Here is a 27182-nt window from a genome sequence, read left to right as displayed (position 1 = left end):
ACATTTGATAAATGTGGCATAAAGTACTCCAAAACAAGCTCAGCAAAACTGACTTCAAATATGACCCTTATGATAAATTACCTCATTGTTGAAATATAGCTCCTGTACCTGTTGACTCATTTCTTACTGCAAAATTCAACTTAAAAGGGCTTTCCACAAAATATATACAGTACATACCAAAGGTTTGGACACACCTTCTCATTCAAAGAGTTTTCTTTATTTTCATGACTATGAAAATTGTAGATTCGCACTGAAGGCATCAAAACTATGAATTAACACATGTGGAATTATATACATAACAAAAAAGTGTGAAACAACTGAAAAGATGTCATATTCTAGGTTCTTCAAAGTAGCCACCTTTTGCTTTGATTACTGCTTTGCACACTCTTGGCATTCTCTTGATGAGCTTCAAGAGGTAGTCACCTGAAATGGTCTTCCAACAGTCTTGAAGGAGTTCCCAGAGATGCTTAGCACTTGTTGGCCCTTTTGCCTTCACTCTGCGGTCCAGCTAACCCCAAACCATCTCAATTGGGTTCAGGTCCGGTGACTGTGGAGGCCAGGTCATCTGGCGCAGCACCCCATCACTCTCCTTCATGGTCAAATAGCCCTTACACAGCCTGGAGGTGTGTTTGGGGTCATTGTCCTGTTGAAAAATAAATGATGGTCCAACTAAACGCAAACCGGATAGAATAGCATGCCGAAGCAAGATGCTGTTGTAGCAATGCTGGTTCAGTATGCTTTCAATTTTGAATAAATCCCCAACAGTGTCACTAGCAAAGCACCCCCACACCATCACACCTCCTCCTCTATGCTTCACGGTAGGAACCAGGCATGTAGAGTCCATCCGTTCACCTTTTCTGCATCGCACAAAGACACGGTGGTTGGAACCAAAGATCTCAAATTTGGACTCATCAGACTAAAGCACAGATTTCCACTGGTCTAATGTCCATTCCTTGTGTTCTTTAGCCCAAACAAGTCTCTTCTGCTTGTTGCCTGTCCTTAGCAGTGGTTTCCTAGCAGTTATTCTACCATGAAGGCCTGATTCACACAGTCTCCTCTTAACAGTTGTTCTAGAGATTTGTCTGCTGCTAGAACTCTGTGTGGCATTGACCTGGTCTCTGATCTGAGCTGCTGTTAACCTGCGATTTCTGAGGCTGGTGACTCGGATGATCTTATCCTCCGCAGCAGAGGTGACTGTTGGTCTTCCTTTCCTGGGGCGGTCCGCCTGTGAGCCAGTTTCTTTGTAGCTCTTGATGGTTTTTGTGATTGCACTTGGGGACACTTTCAAAGTTTTCCCAATTTTTCGGACTGACCTTTATTTCTTAAAGTAATGATGGCCACTCGTTTTTCTTTACTTAGCTGCTTTTTTCTTGCCATAATACAAATTCTAACAGTCTATTCAGTAGGACTATCAGCTGTGTATCCACCTGACTTCTCCACAACGCAACTGATGGTCCCAACCCCATTTATAAGGCAAGAAATCCCACTTATTAAACCTGACAGGGCACACATGTGAAGTGAAAACCAATTCAGGTGACTACCTCTTGAAGCTCATCGAGAGAATGCCAAGAGTGTGCAAAGCAGTAATCAAAGCAAAAGGTGGTTACTTTAAAGAGCCTAGAATATGACATATTGATGCCTTCAGTGTGAATCTACAATTTTCATAGTCATGAAAATAAAGAAAACTCTTTGAATGAGAAGGTGTGTCCAAACTTTTGGTCTGTACTGTATATATTTTTTAAATGGGCCTCAAAGAAAAACAAAACAAAATAGACTATACTTATTAAGAACAAAAAACAAACCATACTTATTCTCAAATCATTCCCTGCCGCTACCATTCAGATACTGATCTGGTCTCCACTGTACTCCACTTACTGGTTCTGGCATGACATGCTGGAAAGGCCCACTCAGCCGATCACTAGATGAGGTAGGTCATTGCTACGACCAGTTATTAGCTGTGTGGGCCTTTCCTGGCAATTTGGGAGCATTGAGCTAGGAAGCGAAGAGCAGGGAAGATGGGACCAGCATCAGCATGGCGGTGAAGGGAAATGGGTGAGGGGGAGCATGATTATTTTTTTTATTTTTCAATTCTTTGTGGCCCATTAAAAAATAAAAATACATGGAACACCCTTTTGAATTGTAGAACAGTGTATAATTCTAAGACTATCATACATCACAGCAATAAGGCTCTTTAACATGGGATAATGATCGATTGAATGGACTTTCATACAAACATTAGTTCCCGAACATGTCCCCTTATCAACAAGTCTGACAATCAGCCGACGAATGAGTAAACGCTCATTTGTTAGCTGATTGTATCTTTAATGAGGTCATTAAAATAAGCATTTGTCAATAGGACATTGCCCCGTGTAAATGGGGATGTGCTGCCTACAATGATCGGTAATAGTCACATATAGTCACAATGATTACTCTATGTAAATGGAGCCAAACATACATCAAATAACTTGCTTTAATTCAGGGGCATGGCTAAAGGCTCATGGGCCCTGGTGCAAGAGTTCAACTTGGGCCCCCTTCCCTCAGTGCTTTGTGGCCAGGGGCAGGGAAGTGCTTAACCTTCGTGCTGCTTGAGGCAAAAATTGAAACAATGCCCTTCCCCATGTCAAATTTTTGACCTAACCCCTTCCCTCCAGCCAGAGGTGTCACTTGACCAGCATGCACTTTCTATAATACTGGTGGTGTCTTCTATGTGGCACAAGGGTCTTTGGGGCCCCTCAGGCTCCTGAGCCTGATAGTGACTGCTATCTTTGCACCCCCTATAGCTACGCCCCTGCTTTAATGCCAATCAGCACTTGTTAGTGTAAGGAAATTTTCCTAGGTAAATGAAGCCTTATTGTGCCATGGCTCCTTGCATTTACATCTAGCATTTCAGGATTTATACAATCTAATCATATGCAATGACTTCATACTTTTTAAGGAAAGACCATAAAGGGCATCCCTGTGGCTGAAGCTCAATGAATGGATAGGGGTCTACTCACTAGATCCCACCTTTCCCTATACACATGTACAAAGCCCATGACTACACTAACCACCTCTTTATGTAAACCTTAGGGTACATTCACACACGTAAAAAAATGACCATCAGAAAATGATAAACTGCCAGTTTTTCATGCCCATTTTGCATCTGTGTGTGCATCCATTTCCTGGCCCTCTATCCGTTTTAACTTCCGCTTATCATCCGCTTTTTAACGGCCGTTAGACTTCTGTTCATTCAAAAAACATACATAGCCCCAGAGACAGCAATGGCTCTGAAAATGGTTGTTTAAAAAAAATGACTGTTACGCAGTCGTTTTTCACTGTCATGTCAATGATCCCTTAGCATCTGGAAAGATAAACAAACCAGAAAAATATAGCATAAAATGCTGTACCGAAGATGCATTTGCTGTTTGAATTTACCACTTGATGGCACTACTAAAATAAACCGTGCAAGTCATACACTTTCTCCTTTATATACTGTATACCTTTTATGTGCAGTAGGTGGCGGTATAAACTAGAATAAACTAAATAAGTACGATTGTACAACAATTTAGTGGGAAAATTCAAAAATAAGAAATAAAAAACGTAAAAAGAAAATAATAAAATATACTATACTATACCTGCAACTTTTGAACTATAGGCAACTCCCACCCCACAAATATTGTTGTTTGCAGCAGCAGACACTTCTCCCGCACATCGCGTTCCATGGCTATGATAAAAAATTGCGTAAACACGAAATGTAGTTACATGCTTGAGTAATACAGAATAATTTGTTGCACCACTTAATTGGTCTCACAATTACATAGGATAACATAATATAGAGATTGGAAATTAATGAAATATTATTTTTTTATCCATTCCAAAAGACATTCTTTTGTTATAAGACGGTATGACGTGCAGTCACAATACCGCAACCTTTTTTTTCCATCAAGATAATTGTGCTTAAATTAAAATGGAGTAATCAGAGTCTAGACATGGCAGTGCAAGTTGTGAAATATTAAGTAAAGGTTATAGAAACTGTGTGAATTATTAAAGAGAATCTGACACCTTCAACAAGCCTTATTAAGTACAGTAATACATGAATAATACTGTTGCCTATGACTCCAGATCAGTAATTTGTGTTCTGATAATAACCCTTTTGCCCACTTTCTCCCTGCAAAGCAGCCCTGGAATTCATTAAGAGTACATGCACATAATATACTGCAGGAGAAGTCCCATCAATGCATTACATGGCCACACATCAGATGAACAGGGGTGAGTATAGAGATACTAATATCAGATCTGGAATCATTGGCGGCAGTACTATTTATGTAGTACTGCACATAAAGGGGTTATTCCATGATTGATGTAAAAAATGAAAATTAGGCTTCATATAGTACATGACAATCTGTTTCTAACAAAGCTGGAACCAGTCCTGTATCTCACACGGATCCCAAGATCTCCACTTTCATTGCTCTAATTGTTCTCCTAGATATATTTCAGACTGGCAGCTCAGGGGGATTGTCCTTTCTGCTGTAACTCTTTCCCTGTAACAGCCACAGCTTCTAACAGAAGATATGGCTGTTGACAAGATTTAAACTGAGCATGTGCGACCACCTCAGTGAGATGGACCAAAAATAAGAAAAGGAACAAACAGCAGGTGGTGCTATACAGATGCATTTCACTGAATAGTTCAGTGGCTATACTTATCCTTTGATTACATGCAATTACAAAAGCATTCAAATCCAGGTGCTGGTTGGAAAAATGTAGAATATTTTTGTAGCACAACCCTTTAGTACCACTTGAGATTCCCTTTAACCAGAACCCTCTTAAATTAGCCAAGGTAGGGAGCAGATACAGAGATAACCTCTTAGTGAGGAGGACCCAGCAAGGCTGTATATTAAAACAATAGCCCGTTAATTTTAATGTGAACTGTGCAATGCCCTACATACTTCCCCTGTGGTCGCGCAGCAGAGGAATTGAACACTTGATGTCAGGTTCCCCCACTAATCACTGAGTGTCTTAGCAGCAGTATACAGCAGACAAACCCTGTAAAGTGTATACTTTTGGATAATTAAAGAGCTGAACCCGGACCTAACCCTTCTTCACCTATGCAGCCCCTCTGAGGGGAGCATCGGAGTATTTCATGCATTTTCAAGGGCTTTTTCAGCAGATCTGGTGACGTACCTGTACGGGAAAGTTAGGTGGAAGCTAGCCTAGGGCAGCGCTAAAGCCTGACCATTAGTGCCGGTGACACAACCCAGAAACACTGCTAGGTGGCAGCCTCCGACTAGTAGTTTAAAAATATTAACGAAACAGCCCTTGCCCTGCGCGATACAGCACAGGGCAAGGGATAGCATTGGAGATTCCACTCAGAGGGGCCTGCCTGGGTGAAGAAGGGGATATGTCCAGGTTCAGCTCTGAACACAGACAACCCCTTTAATAGGCTTAAAATGTTATGAATAATTTTATATAATATATAATGTAGAATTAAAGCCCAAAATAAATGGTCACATTGCCCTCTAAATAATTAAAACATTTCAATAAAAATATTTAATATTTAATATTTTTTTATTTTGCATAATTGTTAAATGTAAGAATGACTACAATAACCGTGATAATTTATTAACTGCTGTGGAGTACTAGAAAGGCACAAAATATTAACCTTTAATTTTATTACCTATATGTCAATTCAGGGTCGAAGTAATTAACGCTTGAATAAGCCACCTTTACATAGAAACTGGAACATGACACGCCTCATTGGTTTTGTTAAATTATGATAATGAGAATAATCCTTTACATACCCTGCAATAAACAGGCCTCGTAAACGGGACATTTTGCACACAATTTAACATGCTAAATCTCAATACCATCGATTCACTGGCCTTTAGTTCAAATCCATTATTTACACACTGACGATCTGTCAGAAGCCAGGAGATATGATGACTGTGTGTCTTTGTGTTGTTTTGGATATTTCAAGCTTTGAAGGACGCAGAAAAGCCAAATTCTAGTAAAGTTTAAGGCAGCCAGTGACCAATGTGATCACTAATCATTGAAATAAGGTTTCCAATCTCTAGAAATAACCTCAACATGCTCCAAACAGGTAAAAGTAAAATGGTCGTACTGTATATTAGTTTTTTTACATTATGCACTATAACCAGGCCGCTGGTGCTGTGGACCCTTGACAACAGACTGCGGCAGCCAATCACTTGCAATGGTGACATTGTAAAGTGTGAAGGGACACCCTCCTAAATATGTTGAGACTGTGCCTTTTAAAGGGAATATGGCATCAGACCAGGTCTATCGAACTACTGTATTTACATGTCCCCACTATTCAAGCTACGTTCGTTCTGAAGCTGGTTTTGTTGAAGCTCACAATTATGGTGTCTTTGTGAAATATTGACTTTAAAAATGTACCTGACGTCATCAAATCTTAATTGGTGAAGTCATTGGGGTGTATCGCTGCTAGCCGTGAGTCATCCCTTTTATCCCACACGCCTCGCTTTCAAAGGCCGGACCTTTTATATTGAGGGCTTATCTTGGGATCGAACATCAATATCTGATTTGCAGGGGTCCAACACCCTCCACCCATTAGCTGTTCGGAAGTCAGCGCTGGAATTACAGAGTTCCATCCATTGTCTGTTTACTGCAGACCCTATTTGCAACCTCCGTTGATGGAAAACTAGCATGTGTGCAGTGTGAGACGGGTGATTGATGGATCTGGTCACGTGAACCTCCATCAGTGATTATTTCTGGATGGGAACTCCGTGTAGTCAAAGAGAATGCTTTGTCTGCCATGAATTTAGAACATTACAAAGTACTGTGAATTATTACAGCAGAACATTTAATTGGGATATGCCAGTAATGAACATACAGTCCCTTTTCCTACACACTGGTTAAAATAAAGTTAAAACAGCCAACCCTTAGATTTTTAGATTAAAAATCAAAATTTTCCAAACCTGACAACTCCTTTAAGGTTTACCAAATAGGGATGGCTGCAACTGAGAGGAAAATGGACAAATGGATGCAAAGCCTGTAATTATAGTAACTTAAAGGGCATCTGTCAGCAGATTTGTACCTATGTAACTGGATGACCTGTAGCATGTTGGCTTTAGTGTTGGGCGCGAATATTCAAATCGCAAATTTTAATCGCGAATATCGCCACTTCCAGAATTCGCAAACATTTGAAATATAGTGCTATATATTCGTATTCACGAATATTCTAGATTTTTTTTTCATTTGAACCCATGATCCCTCCCTGCTTATTGCTTTTGGGCCAATGAGAAGGCTGCAATGTCTTTGTCTGGGCTTAGCAACATCCCTAGCAACCAATAGGAAAGTTGCCTACCCCTTACTATATAAGAACCTCCCCAGCAGCCATTTTCTACAGTTTTATGGAGTTCTGAGCGAGAGTGAGCAGTGTCATTGCTGTGCTCTGTGCTTTAATGTTTAATTACATTAGATAGTTAGTTTGTTAGTTAGATAGTTCACAACAATACTTAATGCACCAATCAGTAATATGTAGTCAGACCTGCTAAAATGTGAAGTTGCGCGTATTTGCTCAATCGAGAATATATTGGAGCACTCTATCTGCATATACAGCTATTGTAATGTTCTGCCATGCCAACCATTTTCTCCAGTCTCAGGAAACTTCTAGCAGCTTGAAAAATGTAGCAAAAGAGACCCACAGTTGTATTGCACACGCAATACGTGCATATTACATTGACGATTTTCACAATCAAGAAAATAATGGTGAATTCTCAAATTCACAAATTTATGACAAATATTTGCCCAAATATTCGCAAAATATTGCAAATTTGAATATTGCCCCTGCCACTCATCACTAGTGGGCTTGGCATCTGAAAGCATCTGTGTTGGCCCCATGTTTATATGTGCCCAGATTGCTGAGAAATATGAAGTTTTACTGTATTCAAATGAGCCTATATGAGCAACATAAGTGACCCCTCTCTACTTTGATTGACAGGGCCAGGTAGTGTTAACATCTTCAAACCTGGTCATGACTTCTCATAAAGTCAATCGATGTGCAGAGGGTGTGGCAGTTGCAGAAATAGCTGAGCTTCTAGGGGTAACAGCAACAGCCCTATTTGTCCCTATTTGTCCCTACTTGTCCTGGAGGATCATTTACATATATAAACATGTCATTTTTCTCAGCAATGTGGACACATCTGAATATGGAACCAACACAGAAGCCTTCAGCTGCCAAGTGCAAATGTAACAGGTCAGCCAGTGTCATAGGTACAAGTCTGCTGATAGATGCCCTTTAATTTGTCAGCGAGCAGCATCTAATAATTCTTTCAAATTGGAGAATAAATAGAATATAACACAATGTGGTCAATAAAGGTCACTAGTAGGGTATATTTTAAGACCCCCTCTTGTTCTGGACACATTTTGCTTAATGCGTTATCCTTGTTTTTTCTTGTCTTTTTGGCTCTGCTTTGCCTTTGTGCTTTGCTAGTTCAATTCAATACATAGTTGATAAGACAGATTTTATTAATTATTTTGTCATGGAAACAGTAATACCAGAACAAAAGATCATGTTCTAGGGTGTTCTAGTTGAAGGGTAGATACCGTATTCTGAGGTTATACAGAGAATGGTTTTTCAGTAAAGTGTATGAAGATAAAAGGGACGCAAATTAAGCACAGATTTCTGGTACACAGCTTGTCCTCCACCTTGTTTCCCAACTTTATGATTCTTTGTGAAGCTGCATTTATAACCACCAATTGAAATATCTGGGACCAGTCAGTCAAATGGTCATGAACACACAGGCTATCATCCACATCTAGCATTCTTTACATGGTAGCCTATTATGTATTTTGTTAGGCAACTAAGTTAGGCAAAAAAATCACAGAAAAAAAACTAAGAAAAAAACATCCTGCACGGTATGATATATAAATGTGCGGATGTCCCTGGCCATATTATTGAAGAAAGTCACAGAAAAAGGATAATAATGCACTTAGGAAAGTAGGACTTTGTCCATATATAATGCTTGCATCTACTTTACTAAGTGCATTATTATCTTATTTCTGTGACTTTCTGCAATAATATGGCCAGGGACATCTGCACATTTATATATCATACCGTGCAGGATGTTTTTATCGTTGTTTTTTCTGCAATTTTTTTCTGTTTATGTAGTATATGCTTGAGGGAGTGGCACCTTCAAGTGTGAATGCGCTCCTATTTTACCTTGGGAGTAGCATTCCTCTGCACTTTGCACCTTCCTATCTCATAGACTGCCTTGATTAGGTGGTACATATGGCTGTGCTTGCTCCTTCTCCCATTGGTTGCTTGATGCACATGGAGGTGACTAGGAGCAGCACACCATATGTGCAGGGTCTGCGCTCCTGAACATAGAATCCCAATGGCTTAGGTAGGTTTAGCGTAGGACCCGCCTGACCTGAGACCACCTTGGCACTTGGTAGGCGGGCACAGATGTCTTTTGATCAAAATATATTGGCTAAGTGTCTCAGATTTTATCATATCAGAGTGAGGACTTTGTCCATATATAATGCTTGCATCTACTTTACTAAGTGCATTATTATCTTATTTCTGTGACTTTCTGCAACTAAGTTAGGACTTTAGGATAGGCTGGTCACATGAGCATTACAAGGTGTAAAGATCGTAAAGATTTAGTAGTTTTTTTAGGAGCCCTTGTCAGAGGAAAGGAGGAGAAAAATCATATGATTTTAAGGAAATTTTCAGGATTATAAAAATGATCTCCTATCCTTAGAACAGATTTTCAATATGTGATCAGTGGGTGGTCTGACTTCTGGGATACTTGATGTTCAGCCAAGTGAAGAGGCCACAGTGCTCCATTGAGCGTCACTTCCCATTTGTTTTTTTACCAGGCATATTGCTCTACATAGCCCTGTTTCATAATGGTTATAGCACTGGTACTAACTTAATCTCATTACTTGACAGGGTCTGAGCTACAGTGCTAGATGTAGCCACAACCAAATGTATGGTGGTGTGCCTGGTAAACAGTGAACTGAACATGGCTCTCAATGGAGTCCTTTGCAATGGCAGAAGACTTCTGATGATTTTAGCCATTTTTATTAACTCATTAGCATTATTCCCAGACTATGACATCACCATTACTGCTCTCTTTGTAGGACAGGATCTGGGGAGGTAATGGGGTAAACGTCCCCCAATGAGTGAAATAATTTTTTAATTCACCAGTTTCTATTGCAATAATACAATAGATAATTCTGATAATTCTTATCTTCCTCTCTCCTACACCCTTCTAGGCTGCTTTACTGTGTTTATGCCATCCTGTTGCACCTGCAGTGTCTTGATGCTATCGGCACTAAGACCCTTGTGCAGAGGCACCCAGAGGTAAAGAGGACCCTAAGAGAGAGAAGGGTCTAAGTCATTTTCTTTATCTGCTCTGGAGTTGTAATTTAGCAGTCTAGAGTCTGAGCATTTTGAGTCTGGTCTGGGGTCTGATCTGAGGTCTGAGTTTAGTGGGGTGGTCTGTATTATGATCTGAAATGCATGAGGATGTGGGCATCAGGCCTAAGTTAAATCATTTTTGTAAGTACTGTTTTTGTAAATTATGTTTAAGACTATTCTTATGAAAAATGCTACCACATTACCTGTTAAACCAGTCATCAGTATAACGAGGATAGGGGTAAGGATCATTGCTGCTGAAGTCGTAGCTTGCCTCTGCGTTCTGAAACAACAATGACAGAAAATCTACATTTGTATTCCAACAACAAAACTATAAAAACAAAGTCAGAGATGGAAAACAACTAAATCCATTATGAGCACACAATATCAGTGATCCTGGTAAAAGTTTATAAAAGATTTATAATATTATATCATAACCTCCAGGATTACTTTCAGAAGCAATGAAAGAATGTCTGAAAACCCACTTCAATATATGACTAAATCTGATTTGATGCAAATCTCTAGCCTCTAGATTTATTTCCAAAGGGAAGAAAATAGCCCATTAAAGACTTATCCTCGCTTGAATTTCTCAGCCAAACCATTCACTATGACCAGAAAAGGAAGGGCGTAAATGAAAGAGCATCACCTATTATACTAATCAGTGCAATGCTGTTCTGTGGACTATCTAAGCCTATCAAGAGAACAACAGAGCTGTCATACTGTCATCTCAGTTCTACATCTACTATTAATAATGATTATCTTGCAGATAACATATTTCCTTTGCAGCAGCAGTAAACTGCCAATGTATTGCCTATCTATAGAGAAATCTCTCTGTGTTGACTGCTACAGAAAATCAGCATTTTATATTAAATTTTCACTGGTATAGTACTGCCAAAAGAAAAAATATATATTTCCTATGAATATTAAGTTTTAAAACAATAATCCTTTCTGACAGAAGTATCCCTTTAAACATTTCAATGTAGACAATTGTTTCTCTGCAAAGACATGCAGGAGAACTGGTCTCTGAGAGCAAGAACTAATGCAGGAGTGGAGGCAGCCAGCTTTGAGAAAGCAACTCTGCCTGGAGATATATATACCATATTTTTCTCCCTATAAGACGCACCGGTCTACAAGACGCACCTAAGTTTTAGAGGAGGACAATAAGAAACAAATATTCTTCATTAGACCTAAAGTCAGACCAGCTGTCAGACCCCTAATATTAATCAGACCTCAGCTGACAGCCCCAATCAGACCCCCCAATGTTAATAAAACCCTAATAAGACCACAGATCAGACCCCTAATAAGAACTCAGCTCAGACCCCAAAGTGAACGACCCCCAATCAGACCTCAGATAAGAGCCCCAATATAAATTAGACCCCCATTCAGACCTCAGATTAGCCCCTATGCCTCTTATCATCAACCCCCATGCCTCTTATCATCAGCCCCCTAGCCTCTTATCATCCCCCATGCCTCTCAGCAGCCCCCTATCCTTTAATCAGCCCCCAGCCTCTTATCAGGCCCCTAGCCTCTTCTAAGCCCCCTAGCCTCTTATAAGCCCCCTAGCCTCTTCTAAACCCCCTAGCCTCTCATCAGCCCCCAAGCCTCTTATTAGCCCCCAGCCTCTCATCAGCCCCCAGCCTCTTATCAGCCCTCATGCCTTGCACACAGGAACAGGCAGTGTGAAGACTTAGAGGAAAAGCAGACATGTGTGGCAGGAAAGCCTTCTCCACCCCTCATCTGCCTGCTCCTGTGCTCCCATCAAAGTTCTCACTGCAAATCTGCCAACCGGTCCCTATCAACCACCACCAGACAGGGTCGGCTGGTCTCTATCACACTACACCAGTTACAGTAGAGCCAGCCCTACCACCCAGCGCACGCCGCGGCCAGTCCCCATCAGCAAGCATGCGCTGCGTTCGCCGGTTTCTCCCTCTTCAGGTATGTCTGGTACATCGCAGGCTGCTGTTCTGATGCAGCGCAGCCTGCGATATACCAAGCATAATCAATGTGCTGCACATTTTATATTTCTTTGCCCTGTATTCACCCCATAAGATGCACCCATTTTAGGGGGGGGGGGGTGCGTCTTATGGGGCAAAAAATATGGTATATATATAGTCAAACAGTAGTATTGAAGTGCATTGACGCCTACTGTATTTGGAGTCATTCTAGCATTTTGTGATATAGTATTTAGTTCATAAGTGAGCAATGGGACTCCTTGACAAAATTTGATGTTAAAGGGTAACTGAGCTTTAGAACTGGCTGAGCCAATGTGCTGGTTCTACATCTAGCAATTCTAGTAATGGGTGTAACGAGCCCCTGCTCACTCTATTCTGCTCTCACGGCACTACCTGATGTGACCACAATATCTGCTGGTTCCGCCGTTGATAATCCGGCCTGAAAAACGACCGCTCGTGTCATTTTAATTCTCACAGAACTAACACCAGTCAGGCTGTATGTGAGTTCAAATTGACTAAATTCTTTATTAAATGCATCACATATATTTATATTGACAGTTGGAGCACCTCTTTCAATTTGTAAATTGTAAAACCCCCTCTGATTGGCTATGCAAATGAGGTAAGCAGGGGTTAGTAAAAGAGCTTGGCTGGGAGGCAGATGGGTGTGGCCATTGCCACAGAGAGATTCAAGCCATGACAATGGGACATGTCCAAATACAGTCTTCCGGTACTATTCTGGTCTAGACTTCCTTTCCCATACTTCTAGGCCAAGTAAGCCCTATACTAATCCTTGCCTTTATCCTCAGCACACATGGTGTGTAAAAGCTTATGAACACAGCACACATATCTAGGACTCAGAATACACATTTTCATGACAGCATAAAGAGGGAAAAATAATTGCAGGTCACGGAAGACAGTTATTGGGGAGAGGGAGAATTTATGAGGGGAAAGATCCAGAATACAAGGACACTTATTGGCTACAGCACAAAAGGGTTAAGGACTAGTCAGTCAAGTGAGGGATGCTGACTAATAAAAAAAAAAAAGCTAAAACCAACACATATAGATGCACTTAAGCACTTCATAAATGAATTCTGTCATGACTGGCATAAGAAACATGTTTACTATGTATTGGAGGGAAGATGTAACTCTCATACACAGAAAACAGCTGTTTGAGATGCTGAATATTCTGCAATGTTCAAGCATTGAGCCCTGGATGGGGAATGGACCTCTGCACTGAGCTCAGAAGCAGAGCTTTGGAGCCAGCCAGTGAATAAAGATACACTAATTCCTTCAGTCTGTCCATGCTGCTAAGGATGGGATCACCTATTAACAGTAAGGGGATGGCAAAATTGCTAGAAGGGAAAACCCAGGGGTGCACCATCAATGAGGCCAGGTGAGGCGATCGCCAGCACTAGGTAGGGGCAAGAGAGGGCCAGCTGAAGGGAAGGGGTTAGGTTAAGAAATTGGGGAGGGAGGGGTGCCATTTCAGTTTTCGCCTCAAGCAGCAGAAAGGCTAGGTGCACCCCTGGGAAAACCCCAGTGGCAGAGATTTCAGATGTATTTTTAGCGTGGATAAATGAAAAGTGACCTTTGAGAAGAAGTTGTTTTAAAAGTTAGTGCCCATTTAAGGGTATAAACATCTGTAAATGCACGGACATGCATGAAGACATGTGAAAAAGTTTGTATCTACCATCTTCACATGTAAAGGTAAAATGAATGTAAGTGGGAAGATTATCCCGGGGTGGCAGTGAATATTGGAGAAATAAATTATAGTATACTGTAATTATTGCTATGCTAATTCTTACCACTCATTTGCATGCAATCATTAATTACTACACAGGTTGCATGGAACATGCCTGGAGAATAGTGCCGGTTCTTCAACGAAAACGTGCCATCGTTTGAGTTTTTTTCTTAAGGCTTCATTGTATTAGGCTATGTTATTTAAACTAGGGATTATTCAGATTTAACAGTTTTAGTTATAAAAAAAAATGAAAGACAGTTTGTATTTGATTCATGATCTTCTCATGAGTTACAATTGCTGTAAATGAATGCATCCCCAAGGATCTCAGTGATGTATCCATGGTTACTCTGCCTGGATATGAATCTAGATAGTTAAAGTAAAGTAATATCAGACATAAATAATTCATGGTATCTCTCTACAACTATGTGACCCAGATTCTAAATATCACGAGTGAATATTAGTTGGAGGCAAACATTAATTCGGTGAAAGCAAAAGCATAAGCACTGCTTTGACTAAATGCAATTGGAATCTTGCATAACGCTTTATTTCTCAAACAGGTTTTTATGTTTATCATATATTTTGCTTCTATTATGTTGTAGTAATTGTAGCATGGATTTAGTTTTAAGTTTACTATAATTATTGTCTGTATACATTGATTTCGAGAGAAGTTTTTCTTTTTCTGAAATGTAAAACTCATATGATTCATTTATTGGGCTTATACATATAGCAATGAATGGAGGCTACGTGTCTGGTATGCATTTTATGTACCATAGCATGGTTATTCTATCCTAGGAATTATGCTTCTAGGAGAGATTACATCCATTATATGGCATGGGATGGAGCATGTCACCTTTTTTAGATTCTCAGAAAACCCCCAAAAATATAGAATTAGTGCATGAGCACTAATTTGGCATAATTTATCAAGAACTGAACAGATACATTGCAGTATTCACGTAATGTTTTCAGGGAAAATGTGATTGCATTGAGACTAAGAGATGAGCAAACTTCCCAAAATTAATTTCGAGTTGAGTTGGTTGTCAAATAAATTGAGTCCTAGTCTAAAGTGCCCCAATTGCCCTGAAAAGTCATGTGTGACACTCTGAGGTCTCCTAGGACTGTATCCAACCCCTTTCAATCTTTTTAACCCATAGACAGTATTAATAATGTCATGTATAGCTGTGGGTAATTGGATGGCTGCCGGTGGTAATAATATTAGCACACTGGACTGTTTTATTAATTTTTTTCATTAAAAAACGGTCCAAAAATGATCTCTTTTTAATGGCAGATACCTTATTCTATGTCTTCTGACCTGTAAAATTGGGGCCACCATTTTGAGTGATTCACATGAGACAAATCCGAAAAGTTTTGGATTTGCTGAAATTAGAATTTTTGGGGAAATTTGTAACAAATTTGATTCACTCATCATCTCTACATTAAAAATGGTTGAACATTAATTTTTTCAGTTGCTGATTCTTCACAAGAGTTTCACCTAGACTACACTTTACCAGTAGCTAAGATTCAGTTTGGTGCCACAGCCCAAGTTGGATTTTACCATGTTGGACACCTTGCACCCGTGGGAGATAAGTCACTGCTAGTGGGGTCTGGCAGCAATTTATTCCTCTCACCTCATTAAAATAAACACGCAACTCAGTCGAGCAAAAATGTGCACGTACTGTATATAATGGAGTCCAAAGGTAGTCATCCAATGGCTAAAGTGCATGAGTAGATTTGGGATTTGCAACCTTCATGTGCTAAAAATCATTTAGCAGAAGTGAGGGTTTAGAACTTGATACCAATATATTCTGAAGATAAATTCATTATTCATGTCTTTTAGTGTTTGGCAATATATCCAGAAAGAATTTAATGAAAATAAAGTTGAATGTTTTATGCTATAATAATAATAATAATAAAAGCAATACAAATGATAAAACAACAATAAAAATGTTGATGTAGTAAAAGAATAACCCAAGGTGAATGGACTCTTGAACATCAGCGCAACACACAGAAAAAAAATCAATTCCTCTAAGTATTATGTTTGGAATTGTATCCTCTGGCCAGGCTGGATGGTAGAAGTGGCCTGTATATAGCAGCTACAACATCTGAGAGTCAATACACAAGTGAGATGAATGCCCATGATAGTCCAACTATTGCAAAATTCCATTACTGAGAACATGATAGCTCCATTTCCTCATCAGCCTCTGGCTACATTGAGGTCTTATCTGACTATGATCCCATAAACACTTGGTAAATAGATCATTATGGTTCCTTTTCCCCTCACAATATTTGATTGTAGGTAAAGTATAGGTTATCATGTGTGGTTTGTGCTGTATGCTTTGTCACAATGGAGAGGAGAATTCCACTGGGGTATAAGATTTTAGATTATGTGCCTTTCTTTTTCTGATATATTCCTTCAAAGAACACGTACTGTACATGCACCAAAGAAGATATCCACAAAGGAAAACTCCACTTATCTCAACATTTTTACAATATTTTATAGTTTAATGCTTTATAACATTTCTGCTTGCTTGTACTGCTCAAAAAGCATATAAAATATAATTACAGTTTACTGTAGATGCAGTATACAGGTTTAGTTTAGTTATTTTAGTTATTAGCGTTGTGTAGCAACAATGCTTACAATGCCGGACAAATCCCGAAAATCTATAAAATTCAGTATAGCAATTTGCTGCTTTATGTTACATGAAGAGAATCCCTTTTCTTATTTGGCGATATGGACAGACATCATAATATCTGTCTGTGGTCTGGAATGGATACCCCTTTATAGGTGGCTGTCAATTCTACGCATACTTTGATTGAAGGCTGTCAGTGACTGATAGGGCCACCCACCGGATTTCTGAACATAGAAAGAGCAAAGCTTTAAATGGGTTGTCCACCTTTTATTAAGTAACGACCTATCCTCCAGATAGGTCATCCCTAGCTGATCGGCTATAGCTCTGGCGCCAGAAGCAGACAGCTTAATCTACCATTAAACTACTGGCAGCACTGCTGTGACGAGCTATTGCCGCACAGCTGATTGTTGGGGGTGTGGGCTGTTAGACACCCGATGATCAGCTAGTTATTGCCTATCCTGTGGCTCAGCACCTGCTGCTCTATCACATGCTGCCTGTAGATTGGACTATATTTTCAATGTGACAAGTTACCTTTAAATAATTGAAGTTCACATTACTCCTAGAAATTCCTATCAGTGCTTGAATCCATTGGATTTATATATAATTCTCTTGAATATTAGACAACTGCATATCAAAGTAAGCTGAATTCCCTCGTGCTTCGTGGTGAGAAATTGATTTTCCCTGAAATGGCAGTAAAAATGAAAAAAAAAAATAATCATACTTCCCTCATCCATTTGAGCACAAAGAGGCAGCCATGGCCATATTGCTTGAAGATTACGCGCATGACGTATGATGTCACCACGCCAGCTGACGTGATGACATCATCACGTGCTGTCAGAGATTCTGTGCTGGATCCTCAAGCAAGATGGATGCTGCGGCCTTTTTGTAAGTATGATTTTTTTTTTATGTTTACTGCTATTTCAGGGAAAACGGATTTGTTACCACAAAGCATGAGGAAATTCAGTTTCGCTGTGAATTGAATTTTTCATGAAATTTGGATCGAAGTCCATTTCACCATTCCCTGTCATTGCACCCTGTACTTACAAAAAAATGTGCTTTGTGACAAAGTAATTCGTGACAAAGTGATCTGTTTTGTAAAATGCGGAGAAACAGCAGATTCGAATTTTGAAGAACTTCTCTTATCTCTGCTGCTTATATGTTGGACTGACAAAAGCCAAATCTAGAATCTTCTCTGTTACCCTCAATTTTGAATAAAATAATGAATCATCCATACTCATCCATTTTCCCTTGAAAACCATTGTTACACATTTTGTTGTATATCCACCCACAGTAAATTTGTGGGCAATATAAAAGCTATTGAAAACTATTCTCTCAGGGGACAAAGAATGAAAATGTGATTATAGTGTATCCTCAACCAAGCACAGCCTCCACAATATAACTTAATAAGAATATACATCGCCAACGAAACCTTGGAATGATAACTTTAATATACAGAATACATAGTAACAGATGGGAGAACAGCCGGATTGGTAATAAATAAGAAATTGCTTGGCAGATCACTACTTAGTTATAAGCATTGGTATTAGTGTTGGTTACTGGCATTACAGTGATTGGCTGGACGGAACACGTCATCGAGTGCTATATAGCACCCGATGACATGTGTTCGGCTCAGTATTAGTCAGGGAGAACTGTAGAGCAGAAGGGAGAGATAGTGTAGGGATTGGAATAGCAATATTTTAGTTTTTATACTTGTTATAGACCCAAAAGTAATTTGAAGGACTATTGTGTGCAGCAGCAATATATATATTTTTGTGCAACCTGCACTAAATTGCTAAAACTTGTTAGAGACCACAAAATTATTTTTAAGGACTATAGTATAAAATTTCTGTGTGATACCAGGAACGATTGAGCAGCAGTCCCAAAAGGTTGGAGTAAGTCCCTTCTCCAATATAATTCAAGAAAGTACATACATATTGGTCCGCGGTAGACTTCAATGGCGAGTGTTTCACAAACAAGAAGTATTCCTGGAGATTTCATGGCTCCACCGATGCATCCCCAGTGTAAGGTCTCGATACCCACCAGCAATGTAAAATAGCCTGACCCAGGTTTTGCCATTGCTTCGTCTGGGGCGTCACAATCTGATCCGCCCGAACTTTGATCTTATGCGCTCAGGATCATTAAGAGTTATACAACCACCAGGTGGTTGGTAACTCTTAATGATCCTGAGCCCGGGTCGGGCTATTTTACATGCTCCATGCAAGTCATTTTATTGTGAGTAGAATAAATCATACTTTTAACAAAAGATTCGGGTATTGCACTATGATTTGTTCCTCTTGAAGGAAATCGCTTTGCTGGTGGGTATCGAGACCTTACACTGGGGATGCATCGGTGGAGCCGTGAAATCTCCAGGAATACTTCTTGTTTGTTAAACACTCGCCATTGAAGTCTAGCGCGGACCCATATGTATGTACTTTCAAGGACTATAGTTGTATCTGGCACCAACATATATTTTTATTGCAACCTGCGCTAAATAGCTTGCAATTGTTTGGCCGCTGCAGACAGGGACATTATCTGCGCTACATCTCCTGTCTAACGTGTGCGCAGCCTAAAAATATCTGCGACATCCAGTGTACTTTTTCTGTAGACGGTGTCCGCTGCGGACAATTACATTACCTGTGCTACATCTCCTGTATAACGTTTGTGTATCTGAAATATCAGTGACATTCAGTCTAATTTTTTTGCTGCTGGTGGCAGCGACATTACCTGTGCTACATCTCCAGTATAACGTTAGCGCATCCGAAATATCAGTGACATTCAGTGTAATTCTTTTCGCTGCTGGTGACAGCGATATTATCTGCGCTACATCTCCTGTGAAACGTGTGCACAGACTAAAAATATCAGTGACATCCAGTGTACTTTTTCTGTAGACGGTGTCCGCTGCGGACAGCTACATCACCTGCACTACATCCCCTGTATAACGTTTGCGTATACTGTGGCCAGGGCGAAGTGAAACCATGCCGGCTGCCAGAGCACAAGAAACACACTCATCTATGATACCCTAGCTTCATGTCCCAGTTTGCAGGGCGGTGCAGGACACCACTCTCGAAGTCAGACCAGTGCGACCAGGTGGTCGGTTGGATTGCAGCAGATAATGCTTCCAGTCGGTTAAGCACCACCCTGTCTTCCACAAAGTCCAGTCTTAGTAGCCAAGAGTCTGGTCAACAGAATCCTCACCCTGATACTCCTTCCACCCACCATGGAGAGTCTTGGCAAACAAGTGATCCCACACTCGTATATTTTCATCGCCATTCCATAATTTGGGCCTCTCGCCAAGCTCACTTGAAGAGGGACATGAGGAGATCTTGTGCCCTAATTCCCAAACTCTGGATCATCTACAGTCAGAAAAAGATGACGGTGGGGAATGGAAATTAGGGTTTCAAGAGGTGGATTATGATGATGAGACACAGTTGCCAATAAGTCAATTGCAATTAGTGTCTCAAGAGGTTTATGATGAGGATGAGACACAGTTGTCAATAACTGAGGTTGTTGTTAGGTCAACAAGTCAGGAGGATGACCAGAGTGAGGAAGTGGAAGAGGATGTCCTGGATGAGGAAGTCACTGACCCAACCTGGGAAAGAGGCAAGACGAGCGAGGTCAGCAGTACAGAGGGGGGGGGGGGGATCCGCAGCATCGCAACAGGCTGGAAGAGGCAGTGGGGTAGGAAATGTGAGAAGTCGGGCCACACCAAACAGGCCCGCAACTGTTCCCCGGAGCACCCCCTTGCGGCAATCTCCCTTGCCAAGGGGTAGGTGTTCCGTAGTCTGGTGCTCTTTTGAGGAAAGTGCGGACGATAAAAGAATTGTCATTTGTGACCTGTGCTGTACCAAAATAAGCAGGGGCGTGAACACTAGCAACCTCACCATCACCAGCATGATCTGCCACATGGCATCAAAGCACCCTAATAGGTGGGCCGAACGCCTGGGTCCACAACCAGTGTCTGCAAGTGACACCACTGCCTTCTCTTACTCAGCCACCCACACACAGACCACAGCACTAAATGTGCACCTTTCCTAATTGCTGGCCCTGGAAATGTTGCCATTTCGGCTTGTGGACACTGAGGCTTTCTGCAGCCTGATGGCAGTGGCTGTCCCACAGTACTCTGTCCCCAGCTGCCAACATTTTTCAAGGTGTGCAGTCCCAGCCTTACACCAGCATGTGTCCTGTAACATCACCCATGCCCTGACTAACGCAATTATTGGGAAGGTCCACTTAACGACTGACAAATGGTCAAGTGCTTGTGGCCAGGGACGCTACATTCCCCTGACGGCACACTGGGTGAACGTGTGAAGGCTGGGAGCTAGTCGTACCCTGGGATGGCACAGGTGCTATTGATGCCAAGGATTGCAGGCCCATACTTCCATCAGGGTTTCCACCGCCACCTACGTTAGTGGCTGCAATTCCCCCCTTCTCCTCCTCCACTTCCACCTCTGAATTATCATCTTGCAGCACCAGTCAGCCATCAGTCAGTAGCTGGAAGCAGTGTAGCACTGCAGTGGGGAAGCGGCAACAGGCCGTGCTTAAACTGATCTGCTTAGGTGACAAACAGCAGACCGCTGCAGAGCTGTGGCAGGTGATAAGGGACCAGACTGAGCTGTGGCTCTCGCCACTGAACCTAGAACCAGGCATGGTTGTGTCTGATAATGGCCGTAAGTAGCTTGGTGGCGGCTTTGGAGCTCGGCAAGCTCACACACATACCATGCCTAGCCCACGTGTTCAACCTAGTGGTTCAGCGGTTTCTCAAAACCTACCCCAATTTGCCTGAGCTACTGGTAAAGGTGCGTCGCGTGTGTGCCCATTTCCGCAAGTCACCGACAGAGTCCACCAGTCTGTCAATGCTGCAGCAGCGTTTGCAATTGCCAGCTCACCAACTGTTGTGCGACGTGAACATGCGCTGAAACTCCATGTTGCACATGTTAGCCAGGCTTTGTGAGCAGCAGAGGGCAGTAGTGGAATACCAGCTGCAACATGGTCATCGTCTTTCTAGTCAGCTTCCGCTCTTTACAAGCAACGAGTGGGCATTGATGGCTGACCTCTTTGAGGTTTTATGCAACTTTTAGGAATCAACACAGATGTGAGTGTCGATAATGCTATTATCAGCGTAACCATCCCGCTTCTGTGTCTACTGAAACGCTCGCTGCTCACAATGAAGGAGGACGCTTTGCATGTGGGAGAGGTGGAAACTTATTCCTGTGGTGGAGAGGACAAGCAAAATGGTGCAATACCAGAAGGTCCTTGTGGAAAAATTGCTCCAAAAATTTCCAGCTGACAACGCTGGCTGTAGAGTACTTGGTTCCTTGGCCAACCGAGGAGGGAAGACGAGGGGAACACACAACAGTTTCAACAGAGGCAGGGCAACACTCTCCAAGGCCTGGGACAGTCTCATGACACTCTGCCAGCACCCTTAACCTGATGTGTGGCCTAGTGTCACAAGGAGGTAAACATTTTGGAAGATGGTGAAGGAGTATGTAGCAGACCTTTTCAGCGTCCTCAGTGATCCCTGTGTGCCTTACAACTATTGGGTGTCCAAGCTGGCGCTCTACTCCTTGGAGGTGCTGGCCTGCCCTGCCGCCAGCGTTTTGTCAGAGCGTGTATTTAGTGCTGCTGGGGGGCATAATAACTGATAAGCGCATCTGCCTGTCAACTGAAAATGCTGACCGGTTGACTCTTATAAAAATGAACAAGGCCTGAATTGCCCCTGACTTATCTACTACACCAGAAGAAAGCGGCTGAAAATAAAGGAACTCTAAATGTGAATTTTATGGTGTATTGAATACACTGTATTCCCATGCACCCCTTCCACCACGAAAAAGGGTATATGGTTCAATCTTCCTTTTCTCATCCTCCTCCTCCATCAAATCAACATGCTTATTAGGCTGCCCTGGCTCCTAATGTTTTAGAGGGTCAGCTCAGCAGCGGGCCCTCACCCATAATGTTTTAGATGGTCACCAGCAGGCCCTAACCCATAATGTTTTTGAGGGTCACCAGCAAGCCCTCAATCATAATGTTTTAGAGGGTCAGCTCAGTAGCAGGCCCTCGTCCATAAAATGTTTTAGATGGTTAGCTCAGAAGCATGGCCTCACCCACAAAATGTCTTAGATGGTTAGCTCGGCAGCAGGCCCTGGCCCACAATTTTTTTTAGATGGTCAGCTCGGCAGCAGGCCCTCGCCCACAACATTTTTTAGATGGTCAGCTCGGCAGCAGGCCCTCACCAACAAAATGTTTTAAATGGTCAGCTCAGCAGCAGGCACTTGTCCACTAAATTTATTAGATGGTCTGCTCAGCAGCAAGCCCTTGCTCCTAATGTTTTTGAGGTCACCAGCAGGCCATCAATCTTAATTTTTCAAGGGTGTGTATGATGTTCTCCTTTATGTGTAATAAAGGGTGTATTGGAGTGGCAGTTCCTTGTAATTTTTGGCAGCCCCTTCACTTAGTGCATAGACTTTATGATTGTAGGAGTCCCACTACCGGAACAATTGTACCACAATGTGAATGAGGCCCTCCTTTATGTGATATACAGGTTATATCGGAGTACCTCTTCCTTGCAATTTTTGGCAGCACTTGCACTTTATACACAAGTACATATACAGGAAAGATTGTTTCCTAACAGTTTTTCCTCTAAAATCAATTTTATCTTCGGTCTGGTGTGTATTATTGTCAGGCTGTAAAAGTGGCGTACTACTGGGACAACATTGTTCCCAGCAGCGACCTGGGAGTCCAAGATGCATCCAGACAGCCTCCCCATGCTGTTCCTGAACCTTTTTAGTGGTGTTTCCATCAATTTCTGACCTTTTCGTATGAACCAGACACCCTCCCCTCTTCAGAGCAGGGGGTGCCTGATTTATTGCTCGGGTTCTCCCTTTGACTTCCATTGTGCTCGGGAGCTCGGTAGAGCACCCGAGCATCCCGAGGTGTTCTACTTGAGCAACCGAGCACCCGAGCACTTTGGTGCTCGACCGACACTGATTGGTATACCTTAAGTGGGGTATACCAGGTGACTGCTATGGAACCTGAGGAAAGTGGGGGGGGAGATGACACTGAACTGCTTCTTCTTTCTCTTACCAATATAAAAACACTACATTTTCATGCAGCCACCACATTATTACAGTTTATAATTCATTCAATTGTATTGCTTTTTATATGCACAGAGTTCCCCCTAGTGGTGACTACATGCAGCCAGTTTTGTAACAGAGCGGAAGCAGGACACTTATCAATGCATTTATGCCAGTTGTTTTGCATGAATACAATGAGAAGAGAAATATGGTGTTCGTAATGAGCAACAAATTTCTCATTGAGGCACATGTACTGTCAAACTGGGTGGGACAGACGTACCCATAATAAGTTTTGCTATGGGGTCCTATGAGAACTGTATATGCCACTTGTCATAGTCCCAACCAATAAAAGTTGTTTGTAATGGACACATGATGTCCCTGGCAATTAACATGATAGACCATAAAAAAAATCCAGAGGGGCCTCTTAAAGAAAAATCTTATGATCAGCACATTGCCCAACATGTCTAGGTGCTGTATACTGTATATATGCAGACATACAGGTTATCAGTTATTTATATGTTGACATACATAAGTATTCAAAGGAATCTATAGCCTATTTAAAGGGATTTTCAATTCTAGCGGTAAACAATACTTCGGTTCCTAGTAAAGCAAGCATTATAATGATTAATGTGACACTCAGCTTTGCTATTCAGAAGACTCATTGCCCAGAAGCATATTATACGCCACAACCCTAAGTCCATAGCATTATCAGTTCTAGAAAATATATTGCATCGAGCAAATGGATAGACAAGCACAGTTTTACCAGAAATGCAATTTTCTTGTTAAATTGAAAAAAGTGAAAAATGCACCTCTCTGAATTCACCTTCCGGCTTTCTGTAAATCCTCTCATAAAAGCAATTTGCATGTAAGAAGAAAGTAGTGCCAGGAAAATCTGCTGTACTCAAAATTAATAAAATAATGGGGCAATACATATTAGCTGAAATGTTTGATTTATGAAATCATTGTGTTTTATCTGCCAAATATACTGTAGAATATGACATTGAATTCTACATAGAATATGTAGAATAAGCATTGTATTGAATTTCTATTCAACAACACAATTATCCAACACAACTGAGAAAAAGTATCTATCTACAGGGCATTTAGAATGTCTTCAGACCCTTTCACTTATTTCATATTTTGTTATGTTGCGGCCTTGTGCTAAAATGAAAAAAAAAATAAAAGTTAAAATTTTTCCCATCGTTCTGTACTCAGTACCCAATAATGACAAAGTGACTAATTGAAGGTTTGAAATCTTTGCTAATTTGTTAAAAAGGAAAATCTAAAATATTTAATTGACATAACTATACAGACCCTTTACTCAGTTGAAGCAGTGATTACCACCTTCAGTCTTTTTGGGTATGCTATGGTGGGACAGCCAGCTCTAGGAAAAGTCCTGGTTGTTACAAACTTCTTCCATTTAAAGGAAATCTGTCACCCCGGATTTGGAGCATCATATACAGTAATACATGCATAGTATTGTGAAGTGAGTAACACACATTGTGTGTATATATCCTAATGTTACCCAATGTTGCGGATACTTTTATGGTTTTATTGTTAGTGATTTAATTTTTATTTGCCTATTTCTTAACTTCTTAAGACACATACTTTTATGTACTCACCTTTTGGATTCACCCGGGTATTAGGTGTTCACCACCTTATATGGGGTTTTTAACACCTCACCTCGGGATTCTATGGTTCCTATTCTGACACCATACAGCTAGACTTCCGATTGTTCTAGCTCTTTATTTCTTGCCTTTCTACATTTTGTTTTGGCGCTCAACTATCTTCTTTATTTTCCCTTTTAAGTCTTGTCTACTACGGCCTGCTAGCCAGACTGTTGCCTTATGTGAGCAGCCTTATCACTTTATTCTTTGACTTTTCAGCTTTCGTTTTGACATCCTCTGGCGCCCCTCCCTGCCTAAAAATCTTCCACCCTATTTCTCCCCACCCTCCTATCCAGGGCCGTCTTTACCAAGGGGCAAAAGCGGCAGCTTCCCCGGGCCCAGTTGCTCCTGGGGGGCCCAAGGCAGCTGCCTCTTGAGCCCTGCTAGCTACTGCCCCGGGTGTCTGGCTGTCGGCTACACAGGCATCATGATCGTACTGTGTTAATGATCTTAATTCTAGGACCTTAATGAGTTTTGATCTAGGACCTTAATGACATCATTACCATGTGACCAGTAACCTAGCAATTACTGGTCACATGGCTATGAGGTCATCACAGGTCCTGTGGAGTGTTGCAGAAGTTAATTGTGGAGCTTTTTTGTGTAAAGATTACATCAGAAAAAGGTGACAGGGGGCTGTTATGTTAATATACTGTAAACAACTGTATAGTGGGGTGCTGTATACTGTGTGGTGGGCTGTATACTGTGTGGTGGGCTGTATATTGTGTGGTGGGCTATATATTGTGTAATGGGCTGTATACTGGGGGGGGGGGTGGCCTGTATACTGTGTGGGGGCCTGTATACTGTGTGGTGGGCTGTATACTGTGTGGTGGGCTGTATACTGTGGGGGGCCTGTATAGTGTGGGGGGGCCTGTATAGTGGGGGGGAGTGCTATACTGCTGTACTGTATAGTGTGGGGGGCTGTATACTGTGGGTGCGGTATAGTCTGGAGTGCTATACTGCTGTACTGTATAGTGTGGGGGGCTGTATCGTGTATAGTTTGGGGTGCTGTATACAGTGAGGTGTTGTATACCGTGAGGTGCTGTATACTGTGGGCTGCTATACTGCTCTACTATATACTGTGGGGTACTGTATAGTGTGGGTTGCTAAACTGCATACTGTGTGGTGCTGTATACTATAGGGTGCTATACTGCATACTGTGGGGTGCTGGGGTGCACTGTAACACTAGGGTGAGCCAAGCCCTGGTCTCCTTCCTGCAGAGCGGTGACCACTTCCAGCCTGAGCCCAGCTGCCCAGAGCACTGATCCTGAGCCGCTGGAGTCTTCAGAACTGGAAGTATTTACAGTCATTCACTGGACTCTACCAGATGTGTGGATTTTTGGTGTGTGTGTTGTGGTGGAGGGTGTGATTGCATGCTAAGGTGTGGGAAGGCGGGATCCAAGGGGCCCAAGTAAATTTTTGCCCAGGGTCCAATCAATATTAAAGACGGCCCTGCTCCTATCTCTCCAATCTCCCTAATTTCCTATCCCGTTAACCCCCCTTTTGTGACGCTAATCTTTTTCTTTATTTCTTAAATCCTAAGTAGACAGTTCTTTACATAGTAAGAAACATATCCTTGCTCTAAACGTTGTGTTTCTTAAATATGTTTTCCAATACCAGCTTATCTCGGAAATGGCATTACCTTCTCCACTACATTCATTTTTACAAAGAGAATAGGCATAAAATCTTATCTCAATAAATTTTACAAAAAAACTAAAGCCTCTGCTGTTCCCATGTTATTGGTCAC

The 27182-nt window shown here is 41.5% G+C and overlaps 1 protein-coding gene across 2 annotated transcripts in view; it reads right to left on the bottom strand.

Annotated features, from left to right (window-relative positions):
* The window catches only part of PCSK2 (proprotein convertase subtilisin/kexin type 2), a 256020-nt gene that overhangs the window by 34694 nt on the left and 194144 nt on the right, over positions 1-27182 (bottom strand). For both annotated transcript variants that reach the window (XM_044291434.1, XM_044291435.1), the window contains 2 exons: positions 10588-10664; positions 3615-3703 (listed from right to left, as the gene is read on the bottom strand). In XM_044291434.1, the coding sequence (XP_044147369.1) occupies positions 3615-3703; positions 10588-10664 (166 nt within the window). The remainder of the gene's footprint in view (positions 1-3614; positions 3704-10587; positions 10665-27182) is intronic.

Source organism: Bufo gargarizans, chromosome 4, assembly GCF_014858855.1.
Source record: "Bufo gargarizans isolate SCDJY-AF-19 chromosome 4, ASM1485885v1, whole genome shotgun sequence".
NCBI lineage: Eukaryota > Metazoa > Chordata > Amphibia > Anura > Bufonidae > Bufo > Bufo gargarizans.
This window is presented reverse-complemented; position numbering and strand designations above follow the sequence as displayed.